Raw genomic sequence first — 22,790 nt, forward strand, 5'->3', positions numbered from 1 at the left:
ACAGCCAAATAGTCAGCTGCTCATCTCTGACAGAAATGAATTCTTGGGGGCAACTGAGCAGAGGGTGGGAGGGGCTCTCAGCTGAGCTATGCCTGTGCTGCCCAGTACTGCCGTCTCTCACCACGTGTGGCTTCCGAGCCCTTGCTACGTGGCTGCTCTCAAATGAGATGTGCCAGAAGCACAAGATAGCAGATGTGGAAGATCTGGCACGAATAAAAGAATGTAAAATATGTTTTTAACAATTTTTTAAATCATACATTAAAAGGTTGATATTTTGGTTATATTGGGTTACATAACACATACTATTGAATTTCACTAATTAGTGAAACTAGTTTCTTTTCACTGTGTTTACTGTGGTTACTGAAAAACTCTAAGTTATATAAAATATAACTCAGATTCTATTTCTAATGGACATGCCTATCTATCCCCTAACTGAGAAGAGCCCCATCCCTAGGCTGCTCAGTTTTCAGACCTCCAGCAGCCAGGATTCTACGCTGCTCCAGCCCTCCAACCTCCACCCCAGGTGGGAGATGAAAGGGTTCCTCCCTGGAGGAAGCAAACAGCATTAGAAAAAGGGCCTATAGATAGCCATGCTGAGGACCCCAACACAGTGGCCATTTCCAGTCCAGTCTCCCATGAGAGATGTGACCCAACCCCCAAGCACCACCACCACCCCACACAGACACACACACACACACACACACAGACAGGCTTCAGTCAACACTGAAGTGACTCATTCTTAATTATGAATGGTCAAGGTCACCAACATCTGAGGAAGGCTGATTACATAAAAGACAAAGACCAAAACAAGCAGAGAAAAGGAACTCAGAGGAAATAGACCATACAGGCTACAGGAGGAACTTGAGCAAAACAGTTCTAAGGAATATCATCAGAGAGATCAGAGGGAAGATTACCTCTACAAGACACAAACAGGATGCTGAAAACAGGGAGCATTCAGAGAACGAGGAAGAGGGCTTGGAAACTAAATATATGATGATCAAGACTTTAAAAAATTCCATAGATTGCCTAGAAGATAAAGACCAGGAACTTCCCAGAACACAAAGTGTGGAATGAAAAGTATTAATAGGAGGAAAGAAAGGAGAAAATTAGAAGTCAATTCCAGGATGTGAACCATCTGATTAAAAGTTTCAGAAAGAGAGGATTAAAACCAGAGGGGGAAAAAAGATCAAAGGGACAGTGTAGGAAGACTGTCCAAGAAATGACATATGTGAGTCTCCAGATGAAAGGACCGCCACTCAGCAGCAAAAAGGAGGAAAACAAACTTGCATGGTGGCGCATTCCTATGGCATTTCAAAACGCAAGGGACCAGGACTTCCCTGACAGTCCAGCGATTAAGACTCCATGCTTCCGGACTTTCCTGGTGGTGCCGTGGATAAGAATCGCCTGCCAGTGCAGGGGACCTGGGTTTAATTCCCTGGTCCGGAAAGATTCCACCTGCTGAGGAGCAACTAAGCCTGAGAGCTGCAAATTGAGCATGTGCTCTAGACCCCGAGAGCCACAACTACTGAAGCCTGCACACTCGAGGGCCCTCAAGCCCAGAGCTAATGAAACTACGGAAGCTCATGTGCCTAGAACCTGTGCTCCACAATAAGAGACACCACCATGACGAGAAGCCCGCGGATGGCAGCTAGAGTAGCCCCAGTTCTCCACAACTAGAGAAAGCCTGTGTGCAACAAAGACCCAGCACAGCCAAAGCTACATAAATAAGGCAGCGTGTACATGTCAATCTCAGACAAGGGTTTTAAAAAAAGACTCTGCACTTACACTGCAAGGGGTACAGGTGCCATTCCTGGTTGAGGAACTAAGATCCCACATGCTGCATGGCACAGTCAAAAAGTAAGAAAAAAAGAAAAAAAATCACAGGGGACAGAGAGAAGATTCTGCAGCTTATACAGAGAGGTGAGTAAAAGCTTGGGAAACAGAATGACATGGCAAGTTCCATAACACCAGATGCCAAAATAGAAGACCTTCAAAATTCCGGGGAAACAATTTTCAACCTAATTTCTATGCCCAGGAAAACTATAACTTAGGTGTGAAAGCTGAACAAAGATATGTTTAGGGACTTTCCTGGTGGTCCAGGGGCTAAGACTCTCACTCCCAATTCAGGGGGCCAGGCTTCAATCCCTGGTCGGGGAACTGGATCCCACATGCCACAACTAAGATGTGGTACAGCCAAATAAATAAATATACTTAAAATAAAAAAGATATGTTTAGATATGGAGTGCAAAAGAATGTACCTTCCATGCATTCTCTGTTAGACAGAAACTGGAGGATAAACTCCAACACAACCAAACAGTAAACCAAAGATAGGGAAACAAGAAGTCAAGGTACAGGATTTGTGGAGGAAATGAAGAAAAACTCAGCGTGAAGGTTAAGGGAGGGAGTGAGTCTACAGAACGACCAGCGGGCAGAGCAAGAGGGCAGAAAGCTCCTCTAGAAAGAACACAGGTTAGTAGATTATGTTAAATGGCTTATCCTCCTCTACCCCAAAGGTTCATATCCTTAGAACCTTAGGTGTGACCTTTCCCTTTCCTGGAAACAAGGTATTTTAAGGTGTCATTAGTTAAGATGAGGTCATATTTATAGGGGCCTTAATCCAATATGACTGTTATTTTTTTAAGAAGGCACTGAGACCCACACAAAGAGAGACACAAGGGAAGAAGACCATGTCGAGATGGAGGCAGAAATTGGAGTGATGCTCCTACCAGGCAAAGAAGACCAAGGACTGCCAGAAACTGGGACAGAGGCATGGAGCATATTGTCCCTCGGAGACCTTAGAAGGAACTGGCCCTGCCAAAGCCTGACTTTGAACTTCTGGTCCCCACGGTGGGAAAGAATAAATTTCTGTTGTTTTAAGCCAGTGGCAACTTGTTACAGCAGCCCTAGGACACTAATAGAGCAGGAATAAACCAAACAAATAGGACTGATAGATTACATTTTGTTGCCTTTGATGATAGGAAACCTGGCACTGGATGGTTTTCCAGTTCTGTTGAGAATTTGGGAGAATTAATGACAGCAACATAAAACGAGTCAATTAAAATTGACTCCATAATGTGGGGATTAACATATACATACCACTATATATTGTCACCCTACTTGTTTAACTTATTTGCAGAGTATATCATGCAAATGCTCGGTTGGATGAAGTTCTAGCTGGAATCAAGATTGCAGGAAGAAATCAATAACCTGATATGCAGATGATACCACCCTTATGGCAGAAAACAAAGAGGAATTAAAGAGCCTCTTAATGAAGATGAAAGACCAGAGTGAAAAAGCTGGCTTAAAACTCAACATTTAAAAAACTAAGATTGTGGCATCCAGTCCCATCACTTCATGGCAAATAGATGGGGAAACAATGAAAACAGTGACAGACTTTATTTTCTTGGGCTCCAAAATCACTGCAGATGGTGTCTGCAGCCATGAAATTTAAAAATGCTTGCTCCTTGGAAGAAAAGCTATGACCAACCTAGACAGCATATTAAAATGCAGAGACATTACTTTGCTGACTGTCTGTCTTTCCAGTAGTCATGTATGGATGTGAGAATTGGACCATAAAGATGGCTGAGCACCACACAATTGATGCTTTCAAACTGTGGTGTTGGAGAAGACTCTTGAGAGTTCCTTAGACTGCAAGGAGATCCAACCAGTTCATCCTAAAGGAAATCAATCCTGAATATTCATTGGGAGGACTGATGCTGAAGCTGAAACTCCAATACTTTGGCCACCTAATGCGAAGAGCTGACTCATTTGAAAAGACCCTGATGCTGGAAAAGATAGAAGACAGGAGGAGAAAGGGGTGACAGGGGACCAGATGCTTGGATGGCATCACCAACTCAATGGATATGAGTTTGAGAAAGCTCTTGGAGATGGTGAAGGACAGGGAAGCCTGGCGTGCTACAGTCCATGGGGTTACAAAAAGTCAGACATGACTGAGCAACTGAACAATGACATTATATAAAACAATCAACAAGGACCTGCTGTACAGCACAGGGAACTCTATTCAATACTGTGTAATAACCTATATGGGAAAAGAATCTGACAAAAAGTAGATACATGTATATGTACAGCTGATCCACTTTGCTGTCCACCTGAAACTAACACAACACTGTAAATCAACTACACTCCAATATGAAATAAAAATTAAATTTAAAAATGACTCCATAAAACATAAAAAGTCAATATTGGAAGTAAGATGATTCTACACCACTTGGCTTGGTAGCGAACAATATTTATATAGACATAATGATGTATACCAGTCCATACTAAAGGAAATAAGTCCTGAATAGTCATTGGAGGGACTGATGCTGAAGCTGAAATTCTAATACTTTGGCCACCTGATGCAAAGAACTGACTCATTTGAAAACACCCCGATGCTGGGGAAGATTGAAGCAGGAGGAGAAGGGGACGACAGAGCATGAGATGGCTGGATGGCATCACTGACTCGATGGACATGAGTTTGAGTTAACTCCAGGAGTTGGTGATGGACAGGGAGGCCTGGCGAGCTGTAGTCCATGGGGTCACAAAGAGTCAGACATGACTGAGCAACTGAACTGAACTGAATGATGTATACATTGAATATGATTTGTGTGTGTGTTAGTCGCTCAGTCGTGTTTGACTCTTTGCAACCCCATGGACTGTAGCCCACCAGGCTCCTCTGTCTATGGGATTTCCCAGGCAAGAATACTGGAGTGGGTTGCCATTTCCTTCTCCAGGGGGTCTTCCTGACCCAGGGACTGAACCCGGGTCTCCTACATTATGGGCAGTTGCTCTACCATCTGAGCTATGAGGAATATTTATATAGACACAATGATGTATACACTGAATATGATTCAGCCCCAAATGCGAACAACTCTAATGGGAAGATGAGGTGGTAGATGAAGAATTTTATGTCCTTTCTTTCCATCACAAGGAGTCAACCAGTAATATCTCAGATGGACAGATCAAGAAATAGTAGAATATCGTTTAGAAATATGAGAGTAAATATTAGGAGGAAGAACTGAAAAATGGGAAGGTATTACCTCTGAGAGGCAGAAGTGCGAGCCTTTTCAGGGCACTTTTTTCTTTTTTTTGGTTTTAGGCTGACATTTTATTTTTTAAGGAAGTTTATCCTCTTTTTAAAAATTCTAATTTATTCTTAAATTTTTGGCTGTGCTGGGTCTTTGTTGCTTGGTGCAGACTGTCTCGAGTTGCAGAGAGCTGGGGCTACTCTTTGTAGCGGTGCAAGGGCTTCTCACGGCAGTGCCTTCTCTTCAGTAGTTGCAGCACACACGCTCCGTAGCTGCGGCCTGGGGGCTCCAGAGCTTGGACTCAGAGGTTGTGGCACACAGGCTTAACTGCTCCGTGGCCTGTAGCATCTTCCCAGACCAGGGGTCAAACCCATGTCCCCTACATTGGCAGGCAGATTCTTATCCCTGTGCCACCAGGGAAGTCCTAGACTTGTACTACTATTTAATTCTTTAAACCAAGTGCACGTATGACATTGATAAAAAATTTCTTTACCTAAATTCTGGGTACTTTGGGCAAATATGGACTCTGAGGGCCACTTGTTTATTATTATGTGTTTTACATCTTTAACAGTGAGTCAGTGGAAAAGTTAGAAAACCTGATAACTGCTTAAATGATGGTTTTAAGTGTGGCCCTTGGGACAGGGGTGTCAGCATCACCTGGGGTCCAGTAAGAAATGCAGAGTCTCAGGCTCCACCCCTGCCCACCAGACCAAGACTCTGGCTGGGGGAGGGGCCCAGGGCCAGGTGGGTGGACATGCCCTCTACATGATTCCAACACAGCTCCAGCTGGAGGAGCACTGGTTTGAGTTCCCTCTGTGAGTGGGAGGGAGCTTGATTCATCTCCTACAAAAGCCTGAGGTGTCACACTTTTCTGGGCACAGACTGACATTCCAGCCACCTTGAAAAAGTAAAAGCTCTGGATAAGTATTAAAAATTTTAGATGCCTGTGCCTTCTGATTCAGGGGTCCTAGTTCCAGGATTCTCTATTACATATGTGCTTTGCCCACAAAAGCACTCCTCACTGTGTTATTTGTCCCAGTGAAAAATGAGAAACAATCTTAACATAAAAAAAAAAAATAGGTATTTGGTTATATACATCCACAGAGTATTAAAAATGTTTATCAAAGATTTGAAAGAATACAGAGCATGCTTCTGTGTTCAAGGAAAGAGGCAAGATTCAAAATTCTACATACAGGATGATTATAACCAAGTGGGAAAAACTAGGAGTATAAAAAAGTCTGAAAAGAAACCCCAGAAAATGTTCAATAGATGAGACTATGGTAATTTTTTTTTTCTTATTTGAAAAAAAAAAAAAAAGTTTTTGCAAAGTTTTATGGTTGACCACATACTCATTTAAGCAACTTATCTCAGGGCCTGCGGCAGGAAATAAGGACAAACTGAGGCAGGGGCTACTGCTTTTGCAAGAGAAAAGCCTTTCACAGTTGGAAAAGCTTAGACCTTCCTGAGTCCTTTCATGTCCCCTTGGGGTTGTACAGGCAGAGGCCTGGAGAGAAGGAACTGGTGCTGTTTTATGTGCGGCTCTAACCCCAGGGCCTGGCATATGGTAGATACTCAACAAATATTTGAGGAAGAAAAGAAGGTTCTCATCTCATTAAACCTGCTAAGAACCTGTGATGGAGATATTATCACAGTGCAATTTTGTCTCCTTGCTAGACTACAAACCCCTTCAGTGATGGAATCATTTTTATTTTTGGAACCTCTGTAAGCCCTTCTGAGCACAAAGAAGTGCTCAAAGAAAGCTGAATAAATTACGATCCTGATACTATAGATGATGAAACTGCCCATGTTCATTCAGGAAAATCCTGCCAGATCTGGGAGTCAAGGCTCAGGGAGCTGGCTCCATATTGGGGATGTTTGGGGCAGAGTTGGCTGTATAAGGTAAGTCCCTTGTCCCAGGACCTCTGGGACTACTGGCCAGTGTGGAAATCCAGATCAGCAGGGCCCTACAGCTTCCGCTGGCCAAGGGTCATGTGTTAATCAGGCTATCAAGAGTTCAGAAGCAGGAGGGCTTGGCAAACTCTGGCAGTTCAGGCAACCTCCCTGATGGTCTGATAGAGGCAGAACCCTTGCACATGATTTAGACAAGCAGAAAAGACAGTGGAGGGCATTTCTGGCAGGGACGCTTCTTAATTAAAGGCGCCAAAAAGAGAGTAAATGAAGCTAATGGCTGGTACACATGACTACCTCTGTAAGCCTGTGAGTCACTCACAGAAATCTGACTCTGTCTAGAACCCAGTGGGTAGCTTACATATGTTTATCAAATGAACAGTTGAAGGATGGATGGATGGGTGGCAGGTGGACAGATTGATGGACGTGTGTATGACTGGAAGGATGGATGGATGGATGTTTGTTTGTGGCAGAGTAAGAGTTAAGGGGATTTGCAAAGAGACAGGCCTTGGTTTGAATCTTGAGTCTGTTCTTGTCCACAGTATGGGCTGAGCATGTTACATCACGTCTCTGAGCCAAGGTTCCTACGAGGCCTCTGGAGGTTGTTGTGATGATTAAAGTGCTCAGCTCAATGCCTGGCATACAGTAGGTGCTCAAGAAATCGGAATTGTTATCACCTTCACTGACCAGAAAGGAAAGGGGGAAGAGAAGCAATGGAACCTACAGTTGGCTGTCTTACTACCATTTCTTCTCCTGCCTGGACTGAATCCTGAATTTCCTTTGAGAAGCTCTGTGGTCTGAGTAGCTTAAGCCAATCAGAGGATTCCACTCCCTCAGGCCCCTGTGAGTGGTTCAAGGATGTGTATGACACAATCAGAGTGAATCTGAGTGTTTGCTGGAATGCTGGGACACAGCCTCTTTCTTTCATTAGATGTAGCAATGAAGCCAGGAGAAAGCCCAGAAGCTGCTGACAGTTACACTGGGAACACCAGCCTAATGATAACACTGATGTTACAGGAGGTGAAGTAGAAAAACAAAAAGAAATAATGTTGTGCTGCTGGATTCAGCCTCACCTGAATGGTGATCCCTAGACTTGTCAGTTATATGAACCAATTAATTCCTTTTAAGTTTAAAGCCTATCTAAGTCAGGTTTTCTGATAGCTACAGTTAAAAGCACCCTACCCGATACAGAAAGGAGGTGAGAATGAGGACATATGCATGGAATGTCTAGAGAAGATAAGGCAACAGGTGTTGGGGGTATCAAATCGTAAAAGGCTTTGGATGCCAGAAATCAGACCTAGGTTTTAGCTATTACTTCCCATTTGACAGACAAACCGAGGCCAGAGAGTTAACCATCAAGAAACTTGTCTAACAGCATACAAGTTCACTGACTTAACTAAGTGTGGAGCTGAAACTGGAACCCAAGCCCTTATTGCCTTGGTGCCCTTTCCCACCTGTCACACAGTCACCATACCCTGGAGAACATACCCCATCCGAGGGCCACAAATCCCTGGAGCCACTTCCGTTCTGAGAAGAAGGAGATGACAAGGAGCGTGTGAAGATAGAGGCCTTCCACCAGCAGCCAGGAGTAGTTGGCCATGATGCAGTACTGGAAGAAGACCATGACCAGCTTACAGCCCACCTACAAAGAGAGGCAGCTGAGTTACAGGCCAGCCATCCTGGGCTTCCCCCCAGGAGACGAGGGGTGCAGCAGGAGTCGGCAGCCAGGCCACAGAGAGCATCTCTCGGGCTCACGGCCATGCCCCCTGGCCTTCGACTATCAGAAGACCAGGCTCATAGTGTCTCTAGGGTGCAAGTCCAGAGGCCGGCAGGCTCTGTCAGCACAGCCAATGGGCTGCTGCTGTAGCAGGAGCAGCTCTCAAATTCTGGAGCTGGCCGCCAGTTGTCAAACTGTGTCAGATATTGCCCAATTCCCAACAGCAAATGAGGGCATTTTTTAGAGAAGGAACCTGAGGCCTAAAGAGGGAAATGGATTTCTGAGCAAAAGGTTGATAAAATTCTTTCCTGGTTAAGTTTCCTAGAAACAGATGGAGAAGGGACAAGCCAGTACTGATGAGAGAACACAGGACCCCTGCCTGCACTGCATCTGGAATGCAGACCTTGAAACATTCAAGGGGGTGCCATAGGGTGGCCTTGCCTGCCGCCGTGACTTAGGTGACAGCCGTGTCCCCCGTCAGGATCCCGGGAAGCCATGCCTGCAGGGCTGTGGGGCACGAAGCTTCCATGCCCTCACGGCTCCCACTTGCACCCTATGAGGGTCTCCCTTACCCTTCATCCTCTCTTCCTAGTCTTTCCCTGAGGACAGCTCAGGGATGACAGCTCCTGGGATGGCCAGAGGGCTGCTGACAAAGTGCAGGAGGGTCACGGCCACAGAGGAGCGCCCAGGGCCACCCTGCTGGCCAGGTGTGCCTCCTGCCTGTGGTCTCCTATCTTATTCCAGGCATGGCCGACGGCTGGATGGTGAGTCTACAGTTTAGAAGAACCTGAAAAGGTTCCCTGCTGGGCATTGCTGGACTTCACTGGTCAGTGATGAGGTGGGGTCAGAATCTTCTAACTCCAAGCTGGTACTCTTCTTTCATCCTAGAAATCTCCCTGACACACAGGGGCACAGCTTGAGGGACCTCTCAGTTTGAGTCAGAAAATACACGCACATACACATGCGTGTGAAAACCACAAGCAATATACAAACTTCACAGAACTATAAGCAGTTACAGCTGTGAGTGGTGGGAAGCGCCAGGCGGGCTGATTAAACCAATCTCAACCTCCAGTCCCTTCACCCTTGCTTGCCTCCACTATGGAGACTATGACAGTAAAAAACTGAACTTCCCAGCTTCCTCTGCAGTTAGATGTAGTCACATGACACAGTTCCAGCCAGTGAGATGTGAACACAGTCTTGAGAAGCACATTCTTTTCCAAATGAAAAGCCAAAGCCTCCCAAAGAGAAAAATGTTTAACCTCGACTTCCCTCCTTTTTGCCTGAAACATAGATGTGAGGTGTGGGGTTGCAGCAGTCATGTTGCTAACACGGAGTATAAAGCATGGGATCAAAACTAGCAGAGCAGAAAGGTAAAAGGACTGTGTTCATTGTGGCAAGGAGCCACTGTGCCGCCTCTGGGTTGCCCATCTGTGGACTGCTTCTGTGGGGCACAACCCCCAGCTGTTTAAGCCACTGATGTATATACAGCAGAAGAGATTATGTTATGTACAGCGGAAGAGATTCTCAGCTGATGCACAGAGTGATATTGCAATGAATGAAGACTCCTCTGCTTGTTCAGAAGGAGGAAGAGGGTGAGATTATGTTCCACTGCACATCTGGGCATGCAGATGCAGACCTGTCCAGGGTGCACTCACCTTTTTCTTTCTACAATCCCAACCATCTCTAGACTTGGCCATCTGTCTACATTTGGGACTTGGCAGGAGTAGATGAAGGAGGAGCCTTGCTATGTGTCTAATTCCCAGAGAGGCTGATGCACTCCAGGACACTGGGAGTTGAACAGTAGCCCCCCTGGCTTCTCAGCAAACTGCCTTCATAGGAGTCCCAGGCTGCACGTGTGGGGACATGGGACTCCTTGAACCTCCTATTCCAGCCCCAGTGCTGGCCCCTTTGATTCTAGGCATTAAATCCAGCCTCAATGAATGGGGTTGGGGGGAAGCAGGCAGGCCTGGCCACACCATGGGCCATGTGGGCATGTTACCCTGTGGGCATCACAGTGGGTGGCATCGTCGGAGGAGAAGAGCACGGCATCCTTGATGAAGTTGGACAGGGCGCGCAGGATGAAGGACACGAAGAGGTGCACGTGGATGTAGTTGCGGGTGCAGTGGAGCCTCCTGGAGAGAGAGAGCGCAGGGCCATAGGTGGCAGAGCTGGAGGGCTCAGCTCAGCACCCCCACCCCCTACCCCATGCACCAGGGAAACCCAGGGACTGGACGTGACATCTCTATGAATCTCCGAATGAGAGCCCAGGCCCCAGTGGCCAGCCTACACTGTTTCATGCTGCAATTGAAAAAAAAAATAAAATAAAAGCTGATCTTATAAGAGTGAGATTTGATTCTGCCTCGACCACCTGCAGCTCCCAGAATTGTTAGAAGGGAGGGTGGGGAAGGGGGCATGTGGCACAGAAAGTACACAGGCTGTGGGGAGAAATCAGATCCAGGCTCCGCCTCTTTTCAGCTACACGACCCAGCTGAGCAAGCCGTTCAACCAGAGCCTAGGTGTCCCCCTTGCGGTAGGGGCAGAAGTCTGTCACCTGTTCCCCTCCTTCCCTCCAGGAACCAGGCTTTCATATGGGGGGACCCATTCCAGCTCTAGGTACAGACAACGCCACTCCCACCCTCATGAGAGACCTGACTAATCGGAGCACTCCACACCTGGCTGCGGTGATTGGCTCAGGGCTGGGCACGCGACCCAAGCCTGCTCGCCCATAAGAACTCCCCCAGGACTTTCACTGCAGCCAATGGAGAAAGGGGTCTCCCTGCCCTGGTGTTGCTGAGCTAGTAGAATGTGCCTCTGTAGCTGCTGGTGGTTGTCTCTACTGTCCCTGCATAAAGCCTGCCTGAAGCCAATGCAGGGCAAAGCAATGGTAGGAGACAGCCTAGTTCTGCACATACCTTTGAGTACCTAGATTCAGCCACACCTGAAGCCAGATGCCCCTGAAATTGTCAGTTAAATGCTTCAGGTCACCTTTGCTTTTCTTAAGATGTTTTAAGATGGATTTCTGTTTCTTGCAAACATGAGTCTGGCTAGTATATCTGTAAAATGAGGGTGATACCTATCTCTTAATATTGCGTGAACATCAGAAATAATTTAAAGCAACCAGCACAGTAAGTTCTTAGTGATGTTCAGTAAATGTCAAATGAATGAAGGGATGAAGGAGGTCGCAGAAACTTCAGTGTTTTGCCACAGGTAAGCTTTAGATCTAGAGAAGACAAAGTGGCCCACCAGACCTTCCCTTCTCAGATAAAAGAGACCCAAAGTGCTGTGCCTGGGGAAGGCTACGGAGATGGAGAGCTGGTACCTGTTCTTACCGAAAGGCACAAAGGATGCTGAGGGCAACCAGGAGCATCACCAGGGAGGAGCTGTAGCCCACAGTGTACATGATCTTCAGCTTCAGCAGGTACTCATACTGCAGAGAGAGACCTGTGTCAGCTCACCTGCCCACCGACGGAATCTGCCCTTTTACCTGCTCCAGGTGGCTTGAACCCCTTCAACTCTGACTGCTATTCTGTTCATACCCCCAAGGATACAAATTCATAGACTCATGATATCTTGGCTTGGGAAAAGACTTTGGGCATTATCTGATGCCAGTTCAAACTTCTACCCCATATACAAGGCCCCTGATTGCCACCTTGAATTCAAGTCTTTGCTTGAATACCTCCAGGGATGGTATCTTCACTGGTTTGTGAGGAACTCACTGGATAGACAACAGTGCAAAGTATTAGATTTTTTTTTCTCAAATGAATCTAAAATCTATTACTTTAAAATTGTACCTATTGGTCCCTTTTCTGCTTCTGGAGTCACTGCAAATAAAGTGAATCTGTCTTATACCTAAAGCCTATCATTATTTTATTTTTTTCATCATTTTTTAAAGTACTTTTATTTATTTAGATCGTACTGTGCAGCATGTGGGATCTTTAGTTCCCAGATCAGGGATCGAACCTGGGCCCCTGCAGTGGAAGCACAGAGTCTTAACCACTGAGCCGCCAGGGAAATCCCATTTTCTTCATCATTATTTTAAAAATAACTTTTTCATGGTAGAATAGCTTTAGACTTATAGGAGAGTGACAGAGATGCCACAGAGAGGTTTGTCCTTTCTGAATACAGCTCTTCGGCCCAACTGTTCCCCGCTTACTCAGCATTTAGTATTCCCTATGTCTTTAATCTCTTTCCATTACCCGTGACCATTTTCCTCAATTAATATGCTACAGTTTGTGAAAGTCCTTCTTAAACAAGACACCCTGAACCGGACACTTGAAAAGCTACAGATGTACTCTCTGACCGGGGAGAAGGAGAGGGGGACCTGGTTTATACATGGCAATCCCTGTTCTACACACTGTACTCCTGTTAATGCAGCCAGGCAGTCATTGACTTATTCAGCAGCCACTAAACACCACTGGCTCAGCTTTGACTCAACATCTCAATGGAGTGGAATAATGTATATAGAAATAAATGTAAAGACCTGTATTTTTTAGATTCAAAAAATAAATTGTACAACAGTCTCTAAAAGAACCAAAGAAATAAAGAGTAAAGCAATAATGCCATACCATTTTTTTTTTACCAACCAAATTAACTAATATTTAAAAGTACTAATATTCTATGTAGGTGAAGTCATGCGGTGGTGGTGGTTTAGTTGCTAAGTCATGTCTGACTCTTGTGACCCCATGGACTGCAGCTCACCAGGATCCTCCGCCAATTGCAGTTGGTCTCCTGCATTGCAGGCAGATTCTTTACTACTGAGCCACCAGGGAAGCCTCAGGTGAGGGTACAGTGGGAGTGAAAACTGGCTCAGTCTCTCTGGAAAGTAGCACAGAGCAAAAACCACACGCGTTCCTTCTGACTTCCCTTCTACCTCTAGGAATTAATTCTAAGAATTATCAGAAATATAAAAGCATATTATATATAAAGATGTTTATCACAGAACTGTTTTTAATGAAAGACATGCAAATGCCAAACACAGGATCGTTAACTAAATTCTTTTAAATTCAAATTATTTCAAAATTAGGCTATGTTAAAATGCTACTTATGAAGAGTTTCAAAAGATGCCAGGACATAACATAATGCTAAGTGAAAAGGCAGAATACACATTTTACATGTGATTTCTGATTTATGCAAAGAAAAGTGTTGTTGAATTGTATGACTCTTCCCTTTTTTGAAGATCAAAAAAGATTAAATATTGGTCATCTCAGGCAGTTCAATCTCACACATTCATAGAAACAAGATTGTAAGGAGTTGTGTTAGATACTATTAGTGATTAACTTTGGATTACAAACTGGTGGATACAGTCATTCTTTCCATTTGTATTTTTTTTCTGTATCTTTCACTTTTCTTCAGTGGTAAGTATTGTCTTGTAACCAGAAGAAAAGGGTAACAAGAAAACACCAGCACACAGATACTATTGAGGAAATCTGACAGGCGTTTATACAAAAACGACCTTGAGGTTTGAGTGGTCCACGCTCCATGGTGTTAAAGAAGTGTATGCAGAGGGAACACAGAAAGGCTTCAGAGTCAAAAGACAAGGGTTCCAAACCAGGACCGCTACTACTCACCAGCCCTGGGCAAATCGCTTAACTTCTGGGTGACCCTAGGCAAATCTCTAAACTTCTCTGGGAGCCTCAGATTCCTCATCTGTAAAATGCAGATAATATCCACCGTGCAGGCTTTTTGGAAGAACAGAAATGGGATCAAGTAGAGTATCTAGACAATGCCTGGCCCTTAGAAGACACTCAGTCCTTGTTAATTTTCTGCATCTTCACCTTCTACCCTACTATCCACTGTTCAGTCTGAGTCAGCAGTCTAAGACTGTGGTATGAAGTATGAGGCATGAGGTAGCTGCTAGAACAATTAGGCCTCTTCTCAGTTTCATTAATGGAGTGCTGTGGAGCAGCAAGCCACCCTGGAATGTCTAGAGTGTTCCAGGCCTGGGTATGTTATTTTAAGAGGAACATTAATGAAGTGGAGCATTTCCGGAGGGGGGTGACCATGTCATCTGAAGAGTGCATTAAAATACTTGAGTGCACCACATCCTGAAGGAAACAAACTTAGGGAAGAAGGGTATTAACATGATTGATGTGTAAAAGAGTAAGGCTGAACTGTAAGCTCCAGACAGGGCAGAAGTTATCAGAAAGTAGATTTGACTTAGAAGGACCAAAATTCTTCTGACAGCAGAGGGGACTTTTTACAGGTTAGCTGCCATATGACACTGCCCTTCCCCACTGGGGCTGCTGCTGCTGCTAAGTCGATTCAGTCGTGTCTGACTCTGTGTGACCCCAGAGACGGCAGCCCACCAGGCTCCCCCGTCCCTGGGATTCTCCAGGCAAGAACACTGGAGTGGGTTGCCATTTCCTTCTCCAAAGCATGAAAGTGAAAAGTGAAAGTGAAGTTGCTCAGTCATGCCCGACTCTAGCGACCCTATGGACTGCAGCCCAGCAGGCTCCTCCGTCCATGTGATTTTCCAGGCAAAAGTACTGGAGTGGGGTGCCATTGCCTTCCCCACTGAGGTGACTGCAATTCCAGAAGCCAGGAGCCACCTCTCAGGAATGAGTGCAGGGAACCAAGAGGGCAGCAGGTTACATTGGGTTAATGGTTTCTAGCCTTTAGGATTTCAAAGAGCAGTGAAATGTCAAAAAGCTGGAGACTGATGCGCTGTCTCTAGGATCTTGCCATGTGTGGGATGCACCCCAGAGCTGAAGGTATCAGCTCACTCAGGAGACACCTGGTTTTGCAGCCCTGGGTCAGGAGCAGTGGGTCAGCCTGTGGCAGCACGAGGAGGCATGGAGGACAAGTGTGGAGGGTCCAGGCTGAGGGTCCCATGCTGTCCTGTGGCTGGGTCACTGTCTGCCAGGTGACCCTCAGGATATCCCCGCCAGCTCTGCCTTTGTCTTCGAGCTCTGACCCCAAAAGACCCGTGTTCCCCCAAAGCCAGATGTGACCTCAGTGCCCTCAACCTCTGCAACACCTGCCCCCAGAGGGCTAGGGGTCCAGAAGGAAGCCTCGCTGCCGTCGGTCCTAGATGAGGCTACCTGTCTCTTTGCTGTGTGTCCCGACTGGGTCCCTTCCTTCTCCACCCTCTACATTAGGAGACAGCAGACATTCTCCATAAAGGGACACACAGCAAACATGTCAGCGTAAACATTCCGTCTCTTTTGCAACTATTCAGTTCAGCCCCTGCAATGCAAATAGATGTGGCTGTGTTTCAATAAAACTTTATTTGTAAAAGCAGGTGATAGGCTGGATTTGGCCCAAGGGCACTAGTTTTCTAACCTCTGCTCCGGGTAAACAAAGTCAGCTTTATGTACCCATGTGGCAGCTTTGCCTGGTCTTTCTGCTAATCTGAGTCCACTGTTGGCAACTGGTGCATGCCAAGTCAGGAAGGTGCAAAAAGACAATCAGTAAATACATACTTTCACAATCATTTGATTAAAAGATAAAAACACATTTTAACACTCAGAAAGGATGATTCAATTCTCAGCATAAAAGACTAAGTTTGTGGGGAACTCCTTGGCAGGACAGTGGTTTGGACTCCACACTTTCACTGCCAAGGGCCCAGGTTCAATTCCTGGTTGACAAACTATGATTCCCACAAGCCACATAGCCAAAAAGAAAAAAAACAAAGCCTGTTCTTGCCTGGAGAATCCCAGGGACGGGGGAGCCTGCGGGGCTGTCGTCTCTGGGGTCTCACAGAGTCGGACACGACTGAAGCAACTTAGCAGCAGCAGCAGCAGTACTTGTCTGTGGTCTGGCATCAGGGACCAGCATATCCCACGGTCTGGAAAAACTTACACCAATCTTAGGGATTCTGATATTTTTTTACATGAGCTGAAGTTATAGTAGGTCGTCGTCTTCTTCTTCTTTTTTTTTTTTTTTTTTTTACTATTTTTGGGCAATTAATTTTCTCAGTTAAGTCCAGAACTTTGCATTTATCTTTGTTAAATCTCTGTGCCTTCTCTGGCATTTTAGAGTTTCAACCCAGCCATGAATATCATGGTTCAGGCCCTGACCTTTGTTCTTATCCAGCTGACTAATGTTAGCCAACAGTTCTTAAGTGCGGCTTCAACAGAGATAACTCACAAAACCAAAAGCTCTTTAGGGTCCTCAGTAATTCCTAAGGGTATAAAAGGGTTCTGAGGCCAAAAAGTTTGAGAACTGCTGGTCCAAGCCATGCATGTGTCCCATCCCTCTGCCAGGAAACGTGCAGAGGTGGACAGGCTCAAGTCACGTTGGGTCAGTGAGATGTGAGGACGGGCTTACTGGCTGTTTGCATATGAAGCTTTCTTGTGGTTAGCAAGAGGTCAGGCTGTCCCTCCTCCTGGACAAGCAGGCCTGGGAGTCTGCGGCTGCTGTCACCAATGGCACACACATGACAACAGGATCCCAGCCCCGGGATAAGTCATCAGGCTAGCAGGAAGAGAGAAGAAACCTCGTCCTGAGTGGCTTTGGGGTGCTGCTTCATTACAAGCGCCAGACACCCGTCCACTGTATCATAGTTACATGAGCCAAGGTAACTTGTGAAGCCCCTTGGACGTTTCTGTCACTTGCAGCCTACTCATCCTTCTGAACCTCCATCCTGTCATCCATTATACATGTGATTCTTCTGAATCTTACGGACTTTACAAATGTGATCCATATAAGCCTCCTGTCTTCACATAGGTCAGAGACAGAAACGGAAATCTACAGAGGTCTGGGCCCATCCACTGGCCCTCTAAGACCATGCGTAATCCCCATTAAATTATTCCACCTCGATCTGAAGACCTCATGTATCTTCCCTAACTGGATGATAAGCTCTGGGAGAGAAGCTCCATCCTCCACTGCCATCCCTCACCCAATCTCCTTTAGGAAGGACTCTGAACCAAATGGCCTCTTCAGGGCACCCACATACCAGCATCCTCTCTTAAACCAGGCCTGCCTGCAGCTGGGTGCTCCTGCCTCCTGGAGCCTGAATCTCCTCTGAGAAGGGACCTTTGTGAGCAGGTGCTGTGGCCCCTTACCCTTCCCAGCACTTCCAGGGCTCACTCTGCTCCTCCTGACGAGCTCAAGACTATTACCCCATTTCCCAGATGGAGAAACTGAGGCACAGAGGTTATCTCCTCCCCACCTCCACCAAGGCCACAGGGCAGGTTCAGACTCACAGTTAGCCCCAGTCACTGAGCTTTGGGTTTCAGGCCAACCTGGCCACAGCGTCCCCAAGGCACGTGGCAGTTCTCACTGTGCCATGGTCCTCAGGGCCAACCCCTCCAGGCTGGTGGGCCAGGACAGAGAGCTGGGAGGGTGTGGGGCTGAGGAGGGCAGCCCCGGGTCACCTGACCTAGCCCTGGGCTGGCTTCACTCTACCTCCCCAGGCCCCTCCACCCCACAGGGAGGCGTGGCAGGCTTACCCGCTTCTCGTTGGAGGAGTCATTCACATTGACCCCACAGGCCAGGTCAGGTCTGGGGAAGGTTTCTGACCAGCCGCCTTGTGTGCAGTTCCGGAACATGGAACCTGTGGGGACCAAGCATGCTGTGGTGAGCGGAGGGACGGACTGATGGCCAGGTTTCTGGGTGCCTTGCCCCACTTAGTTGCTGGTGGAGGGAGCTTCCTTCTGTCACTCTGTTCCTTTCTCCGAACCACACAGGGCAGCTCCAATTGCTCAGTTGACCCTTGAAGGCTTTGTAAGAGTCAGTCCGGAAAAGTGGCAGGAAAGGTGTGGGCAGACAGCCCGAGTAGGGATGCTCATGTACATGCGAGACACAGAGCCGCGATTCTGGATCCCTTGACCTGCAAACCTGAACCGTTAGCCCCCCCTAGCCTCTGAGCACTGCTCATCTTTCCCTGGGCCCCCACTGCCTCACCCACACCCTGTGCCCCACACGCCCTGTGCCAGGCACCAGGCTCCACAACGAGAGAGGTGACTGACACATGCCCCAGGCCCCAGGCCCAGCACAACTTCCAGGGTCACTGCTCAGCTACCTGGGTGCCCCTCAGAGAATAATAAAACCTTCCTCTGGCAGGCATGGCAATGCCTCCAATGATGAGAGAGGCCATATGCAGTGCTTAAGAACAGCAGGTTACACACCCCAAACCAAAAACACTGACCTCCCACTAATGACAGTGTGTTTATTCAACTATAAAACCGCATGCTCTACTATAACGATACACAGTGATTGCTATATGCCAGGCACTGCTCTAAGCACGTGAGAGGTATTAGCTCATTCAATCCTAACAAGACTATGAGGTCGGCACTGTTACTTTTATAGTAAAATGTATTGTAACATGAAAATACTATACCCATTTTATAGCTAGGGGAACTGAGGCACACAGTGGTTAAAGAACTTGCTTAAGACCACACTCCAGTCAATGTAGAACATGGGATTTGAACCCCAGGGCTCAGGCCTATGTTCTTAGCTGCAGGCTTTGTACTAATCCCTTTCTTACTCTGCTCTTCCTGCTCCCAGGCCCTGAAAAGTGAAAGTCACTCAGTCTTTGCAACTGATCCTGCAACCGCATGGGCTGGAATTCTCCAGGACAGAATACTGGAGTGAGTAGCCTTTCCCTTCTCCAGGGGATCTTCCCAACCCAGCGATCAAACCCAAGTCTCCTGCATTGCAGGCAAATTCTTTACCAACTGAGCTATCAGGGACAGCCATCTAATGGGTGAGTGCCCCAGAGAAATCTGCCTGCTTGGTGAGGATCTGGCCACACCCATAATTAACTATTTACAGGCTCCTGGTTCTACTCCTGCGCTAAGAAGTTCTATTTACTTATTTATTTGGCTGTGCAGCATGCAGGATCTTAGTTCCCTGACCAGGGATCAAATGTTCCTCCCACACTGGGAGTGTGGAGTCTTAGCCATAGGACCACCAGGGAAGTCGCAGAAGTTCTACTTTATATATAACTTCACACCCTGCTCCTCAGTGTCTGAAAATCAGCAGAGCTAACACACATAACCTCCCAGGGAGCCTCTCTTCGGTGCTTCTCTGTACTATAAACCACAAGATCACTGCAGCCCTCTCTGTCTCTCAAGCCTGCAGTGTGTACCTCTCACACGGAAGTGACCGTGGCTCCCCTGCCTCCCCTCCCAGAGATTCTCAGGGGCTCCCTAGGGCCTGCCTCCCCAGAGCCCTTGCTCATGAAACATCTGTAGGCTGGCTGGCTAGGAAAACAAATGAGGGAGGAGGAAGGGCCCATTTTAAACGTTTTCACAAGGGAAGAGGGAACAGCTTACCCAGGCAGAGCTTTTTAGAGCAAGAGCCTGAAGACTGGGGTAGAGGAGCTGCCAAGCCAAGACAGAAGTCTGGGAAAGCCATGTGGGGAGCTTCCCTGCCTACAGAGACTCGCTCGGCTGCATCCTCCACTCTGGGCTGCCAAGGGGGGCCGAGTTCCAGTCCCCAGGTCTGGCTGCTGTCGAGGCTGCGGGGGGCTGACCCCAACTCTGAACAAAGGAGCCCTGCTGCTCCTTTTGCTCCGATCAGTATCCTGTCTGGGTTCCCCAGCCACCCGAGCTGGGCCTGGTGTGTTTCTCTCTGACTGGCCCCATGGTCTAGGCCACCATCTCTCAGGCTTTAGGACCAAACAGATTCCACTCAGCTGGAGAAACATGGTGGCCATTTCTAGAACTAGCCACTATGTTAACATGCTGATCCTAATGGCACGCCTCTGAAGGAGGTTTTGCGGCCTACCTCACAGATAAGAAAACCAAGGCCCAGAATTGGGCAACAGAGCCCAGCCTCAGTGTGGCCCGTCATTGTCCCACCCTCCTGCCTGCCCCCTCCCTTAGATCCCAGAGGCAACTCTAGCAGGAGACCATGGCCTTTGGGCTCTAGGCATGCCAGGTCTATGACGGCTCAGGAGACCTGGAGCACGGGTCAAGAATCTGAGTTCAAAACCCAGCACTGGCTCTCAGTTGCTGCGTGCCCTTAGGGGCATCACTTTTCTGTACCAAATAGGAATAATCACCGACACTGCAGGACGGGGCAGGAAACCCAGGCTGGTGCTGGACACAGAGAGGAAGCCATAAGGCTACTTCCCTTCTGCCTCTGGCCTTTCTAAATTAGACCAGAAATGGTGGGGCCTGGAGTCTTGGAATTCAGGAGATGAGTGGAAGCTTTCTGTTATTAAATCAAGCAAGCTAGGTTGTCAGAGACGAAAGAATGGTGGTCAAAGGTTGGACAAGAAACTGAAATAAAAGCACACTTACTCCCTTGAATCCAGAAATGGTTATCAGACAGTGTATCCCTGGAGGCTGGGCTGTCTGTCTGGACGCCTCTCCTCACCGACCCAGCAGGATTCCCATGACAACACTGCATGAGATGCAGGCCAGGTGCCCTCTGCTGACACGGCTCTTAGTAGAATCGCAGAGGACACAGGGGTGGGCTCCCATGGGCTCCTATCCACTCCCCCTGGGTTTAATTCCTAATATGTTAGGGGTTCTAACCCAGGTTCAGGTCAGTAAACACTTCAAGGGTCCCCAAAAGTACAGTCAGTATTTTTGTGCAAATGTGTGTTTGCGTGTGCATGCGCAGGCAAGCAGTCCAGGGAAGAGCCAGGTCAAAGCTTTTCTCTGACTCTCAAAAGCCTCATCAGGTTAGGACTCTGTGCTGCTGTAAGGCTCCCATCCCCCATCAAGACAGAAGGGAAAGAAAGCCAAGGCCTGCCCCCACTCAGGAAGTGTGCTTTTAAAGAAGAAATAGGGCCCTCTTAAGAATCAAAGGAATGCATCCTAGACGGAATATTCTAGGCTCCAGCACAGACACACAAGTATCTGGGTACATAATCTAGCCTGTGGTTTCCCAGCCACACAGATACTCATTCTGCCTGGGCCCATGTAGTAGGTACCCTGAGAAACAGTTAGTTTATTCTACTTTTTTTCTTCCTTCAAAAGGAAGAGTCTGGAGCACCAGCTTGTTCTCACTGGACACACTTTCCTTTCTTGGGGTGGGGAGCCCTGGAACCCTTGAGACACTATTGTAGAGCCTTTCTTCAGACTCCAGACCCAAGGTAGATTTATGGGCGGAGAGCAGATAGAGGACAGATGGTTCTAGGTGACTTGAGGCTGGACTGCTCCTGACTTATGCTCCTGGGCTGGCCAATCCCTTGGGCCCGCAGCTGGGTATGAGCACAGTAGGCCCCAGGCTGAGATGATCCCTGCTGACCCTCATCCCCCAACCGTGCCCTGGACCCCTAGCATGGAACCCAGGGGGCAGCGCCTCTGTGAGACCATACAGGTGGGTGGATCTGCAGCCCCACAGCGACACTGGGTGGCCGCGAGAAGAAACTGCAGTCCCTGTCTCTCCATCTCCCAGCTGTGAACCTGAAGCCAAGGCTAAACCCCTCCCAGACCTTGTTATTTTCACTGTTTAACTAAGCCAAGTGGAGAGAAAAGTTCTGTGGTTTGCAGGGGTTTTGTGACAACTAAAGTTTAAATCTGTAAAAATGCCTAGTACATGACAGGGTTTTGTCCAGCATTAGTCCCTGTTAGTCCCTAAGTGTTCCCTGTCAGAGACAACTTCCGTACTTCCTCATCTGAAATTAAGGAAATCCTTATAAACTGCAGCTTTGCTTGGGTGAGAGATCCCCCAGGAGACCAGAAGCTTCCATAAAGGACAGAGTTCATCAGCAGGGTCTAGTAGAGAGGGCACAGAGGAAGTGAGCATCCTGGAAAGCCAGCCAGGGCTAAGTGGGACCCAGACACAAGGGCTGGGTGCTAAGGGGCCAGAAATGTGCAAGGAAGGAGGGGAGCCCCTCAATGGGAACACAGGGCAGAGAGGAGCAAGCCTGGCCTCCTTTACCCCTTCCCTGGTACTTGGCCCTCTGGCCCCTTGCTTGGCACTGACAACTCAGCCCACCCTACTACTCCCAAGCTCCCATCCTTCCATTCACTTCCTGTCCGCAGAGAAGTCTTGGCCTCATGTTTCCAGGCCAAGGTTCACCCAGAGGGCTGCCCCACAGCTGCCCAGTTGGGCCCCCGGGCTGAGTTGTTACCATTCCTGCCCACGAGCATCCAGAGGAACCGTGGGCATGCCACTTCCACCGTCTGTCCCAGTGCAGAGGACGGCCAGCAGCTGGTGTTGTCCCATAGCCCCCGGCAGCCTGCCGAGAAGAGCAGCAGCATCAGACAGCATCTCAACGTGGACCCCCCCCTCCC

General features: G+C 47.7%; 1 protein-coding gene across 2 annotated transcripts in view; it reads right to left on the reverse strand.

Annotated features, from left to right (window-relative positions):
* The window catches only part of SCTR (secretin receptor), a 71,416-nt gene that overhangs the window by 15,299 nt on the left and 33,327 nt on the right, over positions 1-22,790 (reverse strand). For both annotated transcript variants that reach the window (XM_042243964.1, XM_042243963.1), the window contains exons 3-7: positions 22,628-22,735; positions 18,045-18,148; positions 11,982-12,079; positions 10,652-10,784; positions 8,424-8,577 (exon numbers count right to left, since the gene is read on the reverse strand). In XM_042243964.1, the coding sequence (XP_042099898.1) occupies positions 8,424-8,577; positions 10,652-10,784; positions 11,982-12,079; positions 18,045-18,148; positions 22,628-22,735 (597 nt within the window). The remainder of the gene's footprint in view (positions 1-8,423; positions 8,578-10,651; positions 10,785-11,981; positions 12,080-18,044; positions 18,149-22,627; positions 22,736-22,790) is intronic.

This window comes from Ovis aries, chromosome 2 (genome assembly GCF_016772045.2).
Source record: "Ovis aries strain OAR_USU_Benz2616 breed Rambouillet chromosome 2, ARS-UI_Ramb_v3.0, whole genome shotgun sequence".
Lineage (NCBI taxonomy): Eukaryota > Metazoa > Chordata > Mammalia > Artiodactyla > Bovidae > Ovis > Ovis aries.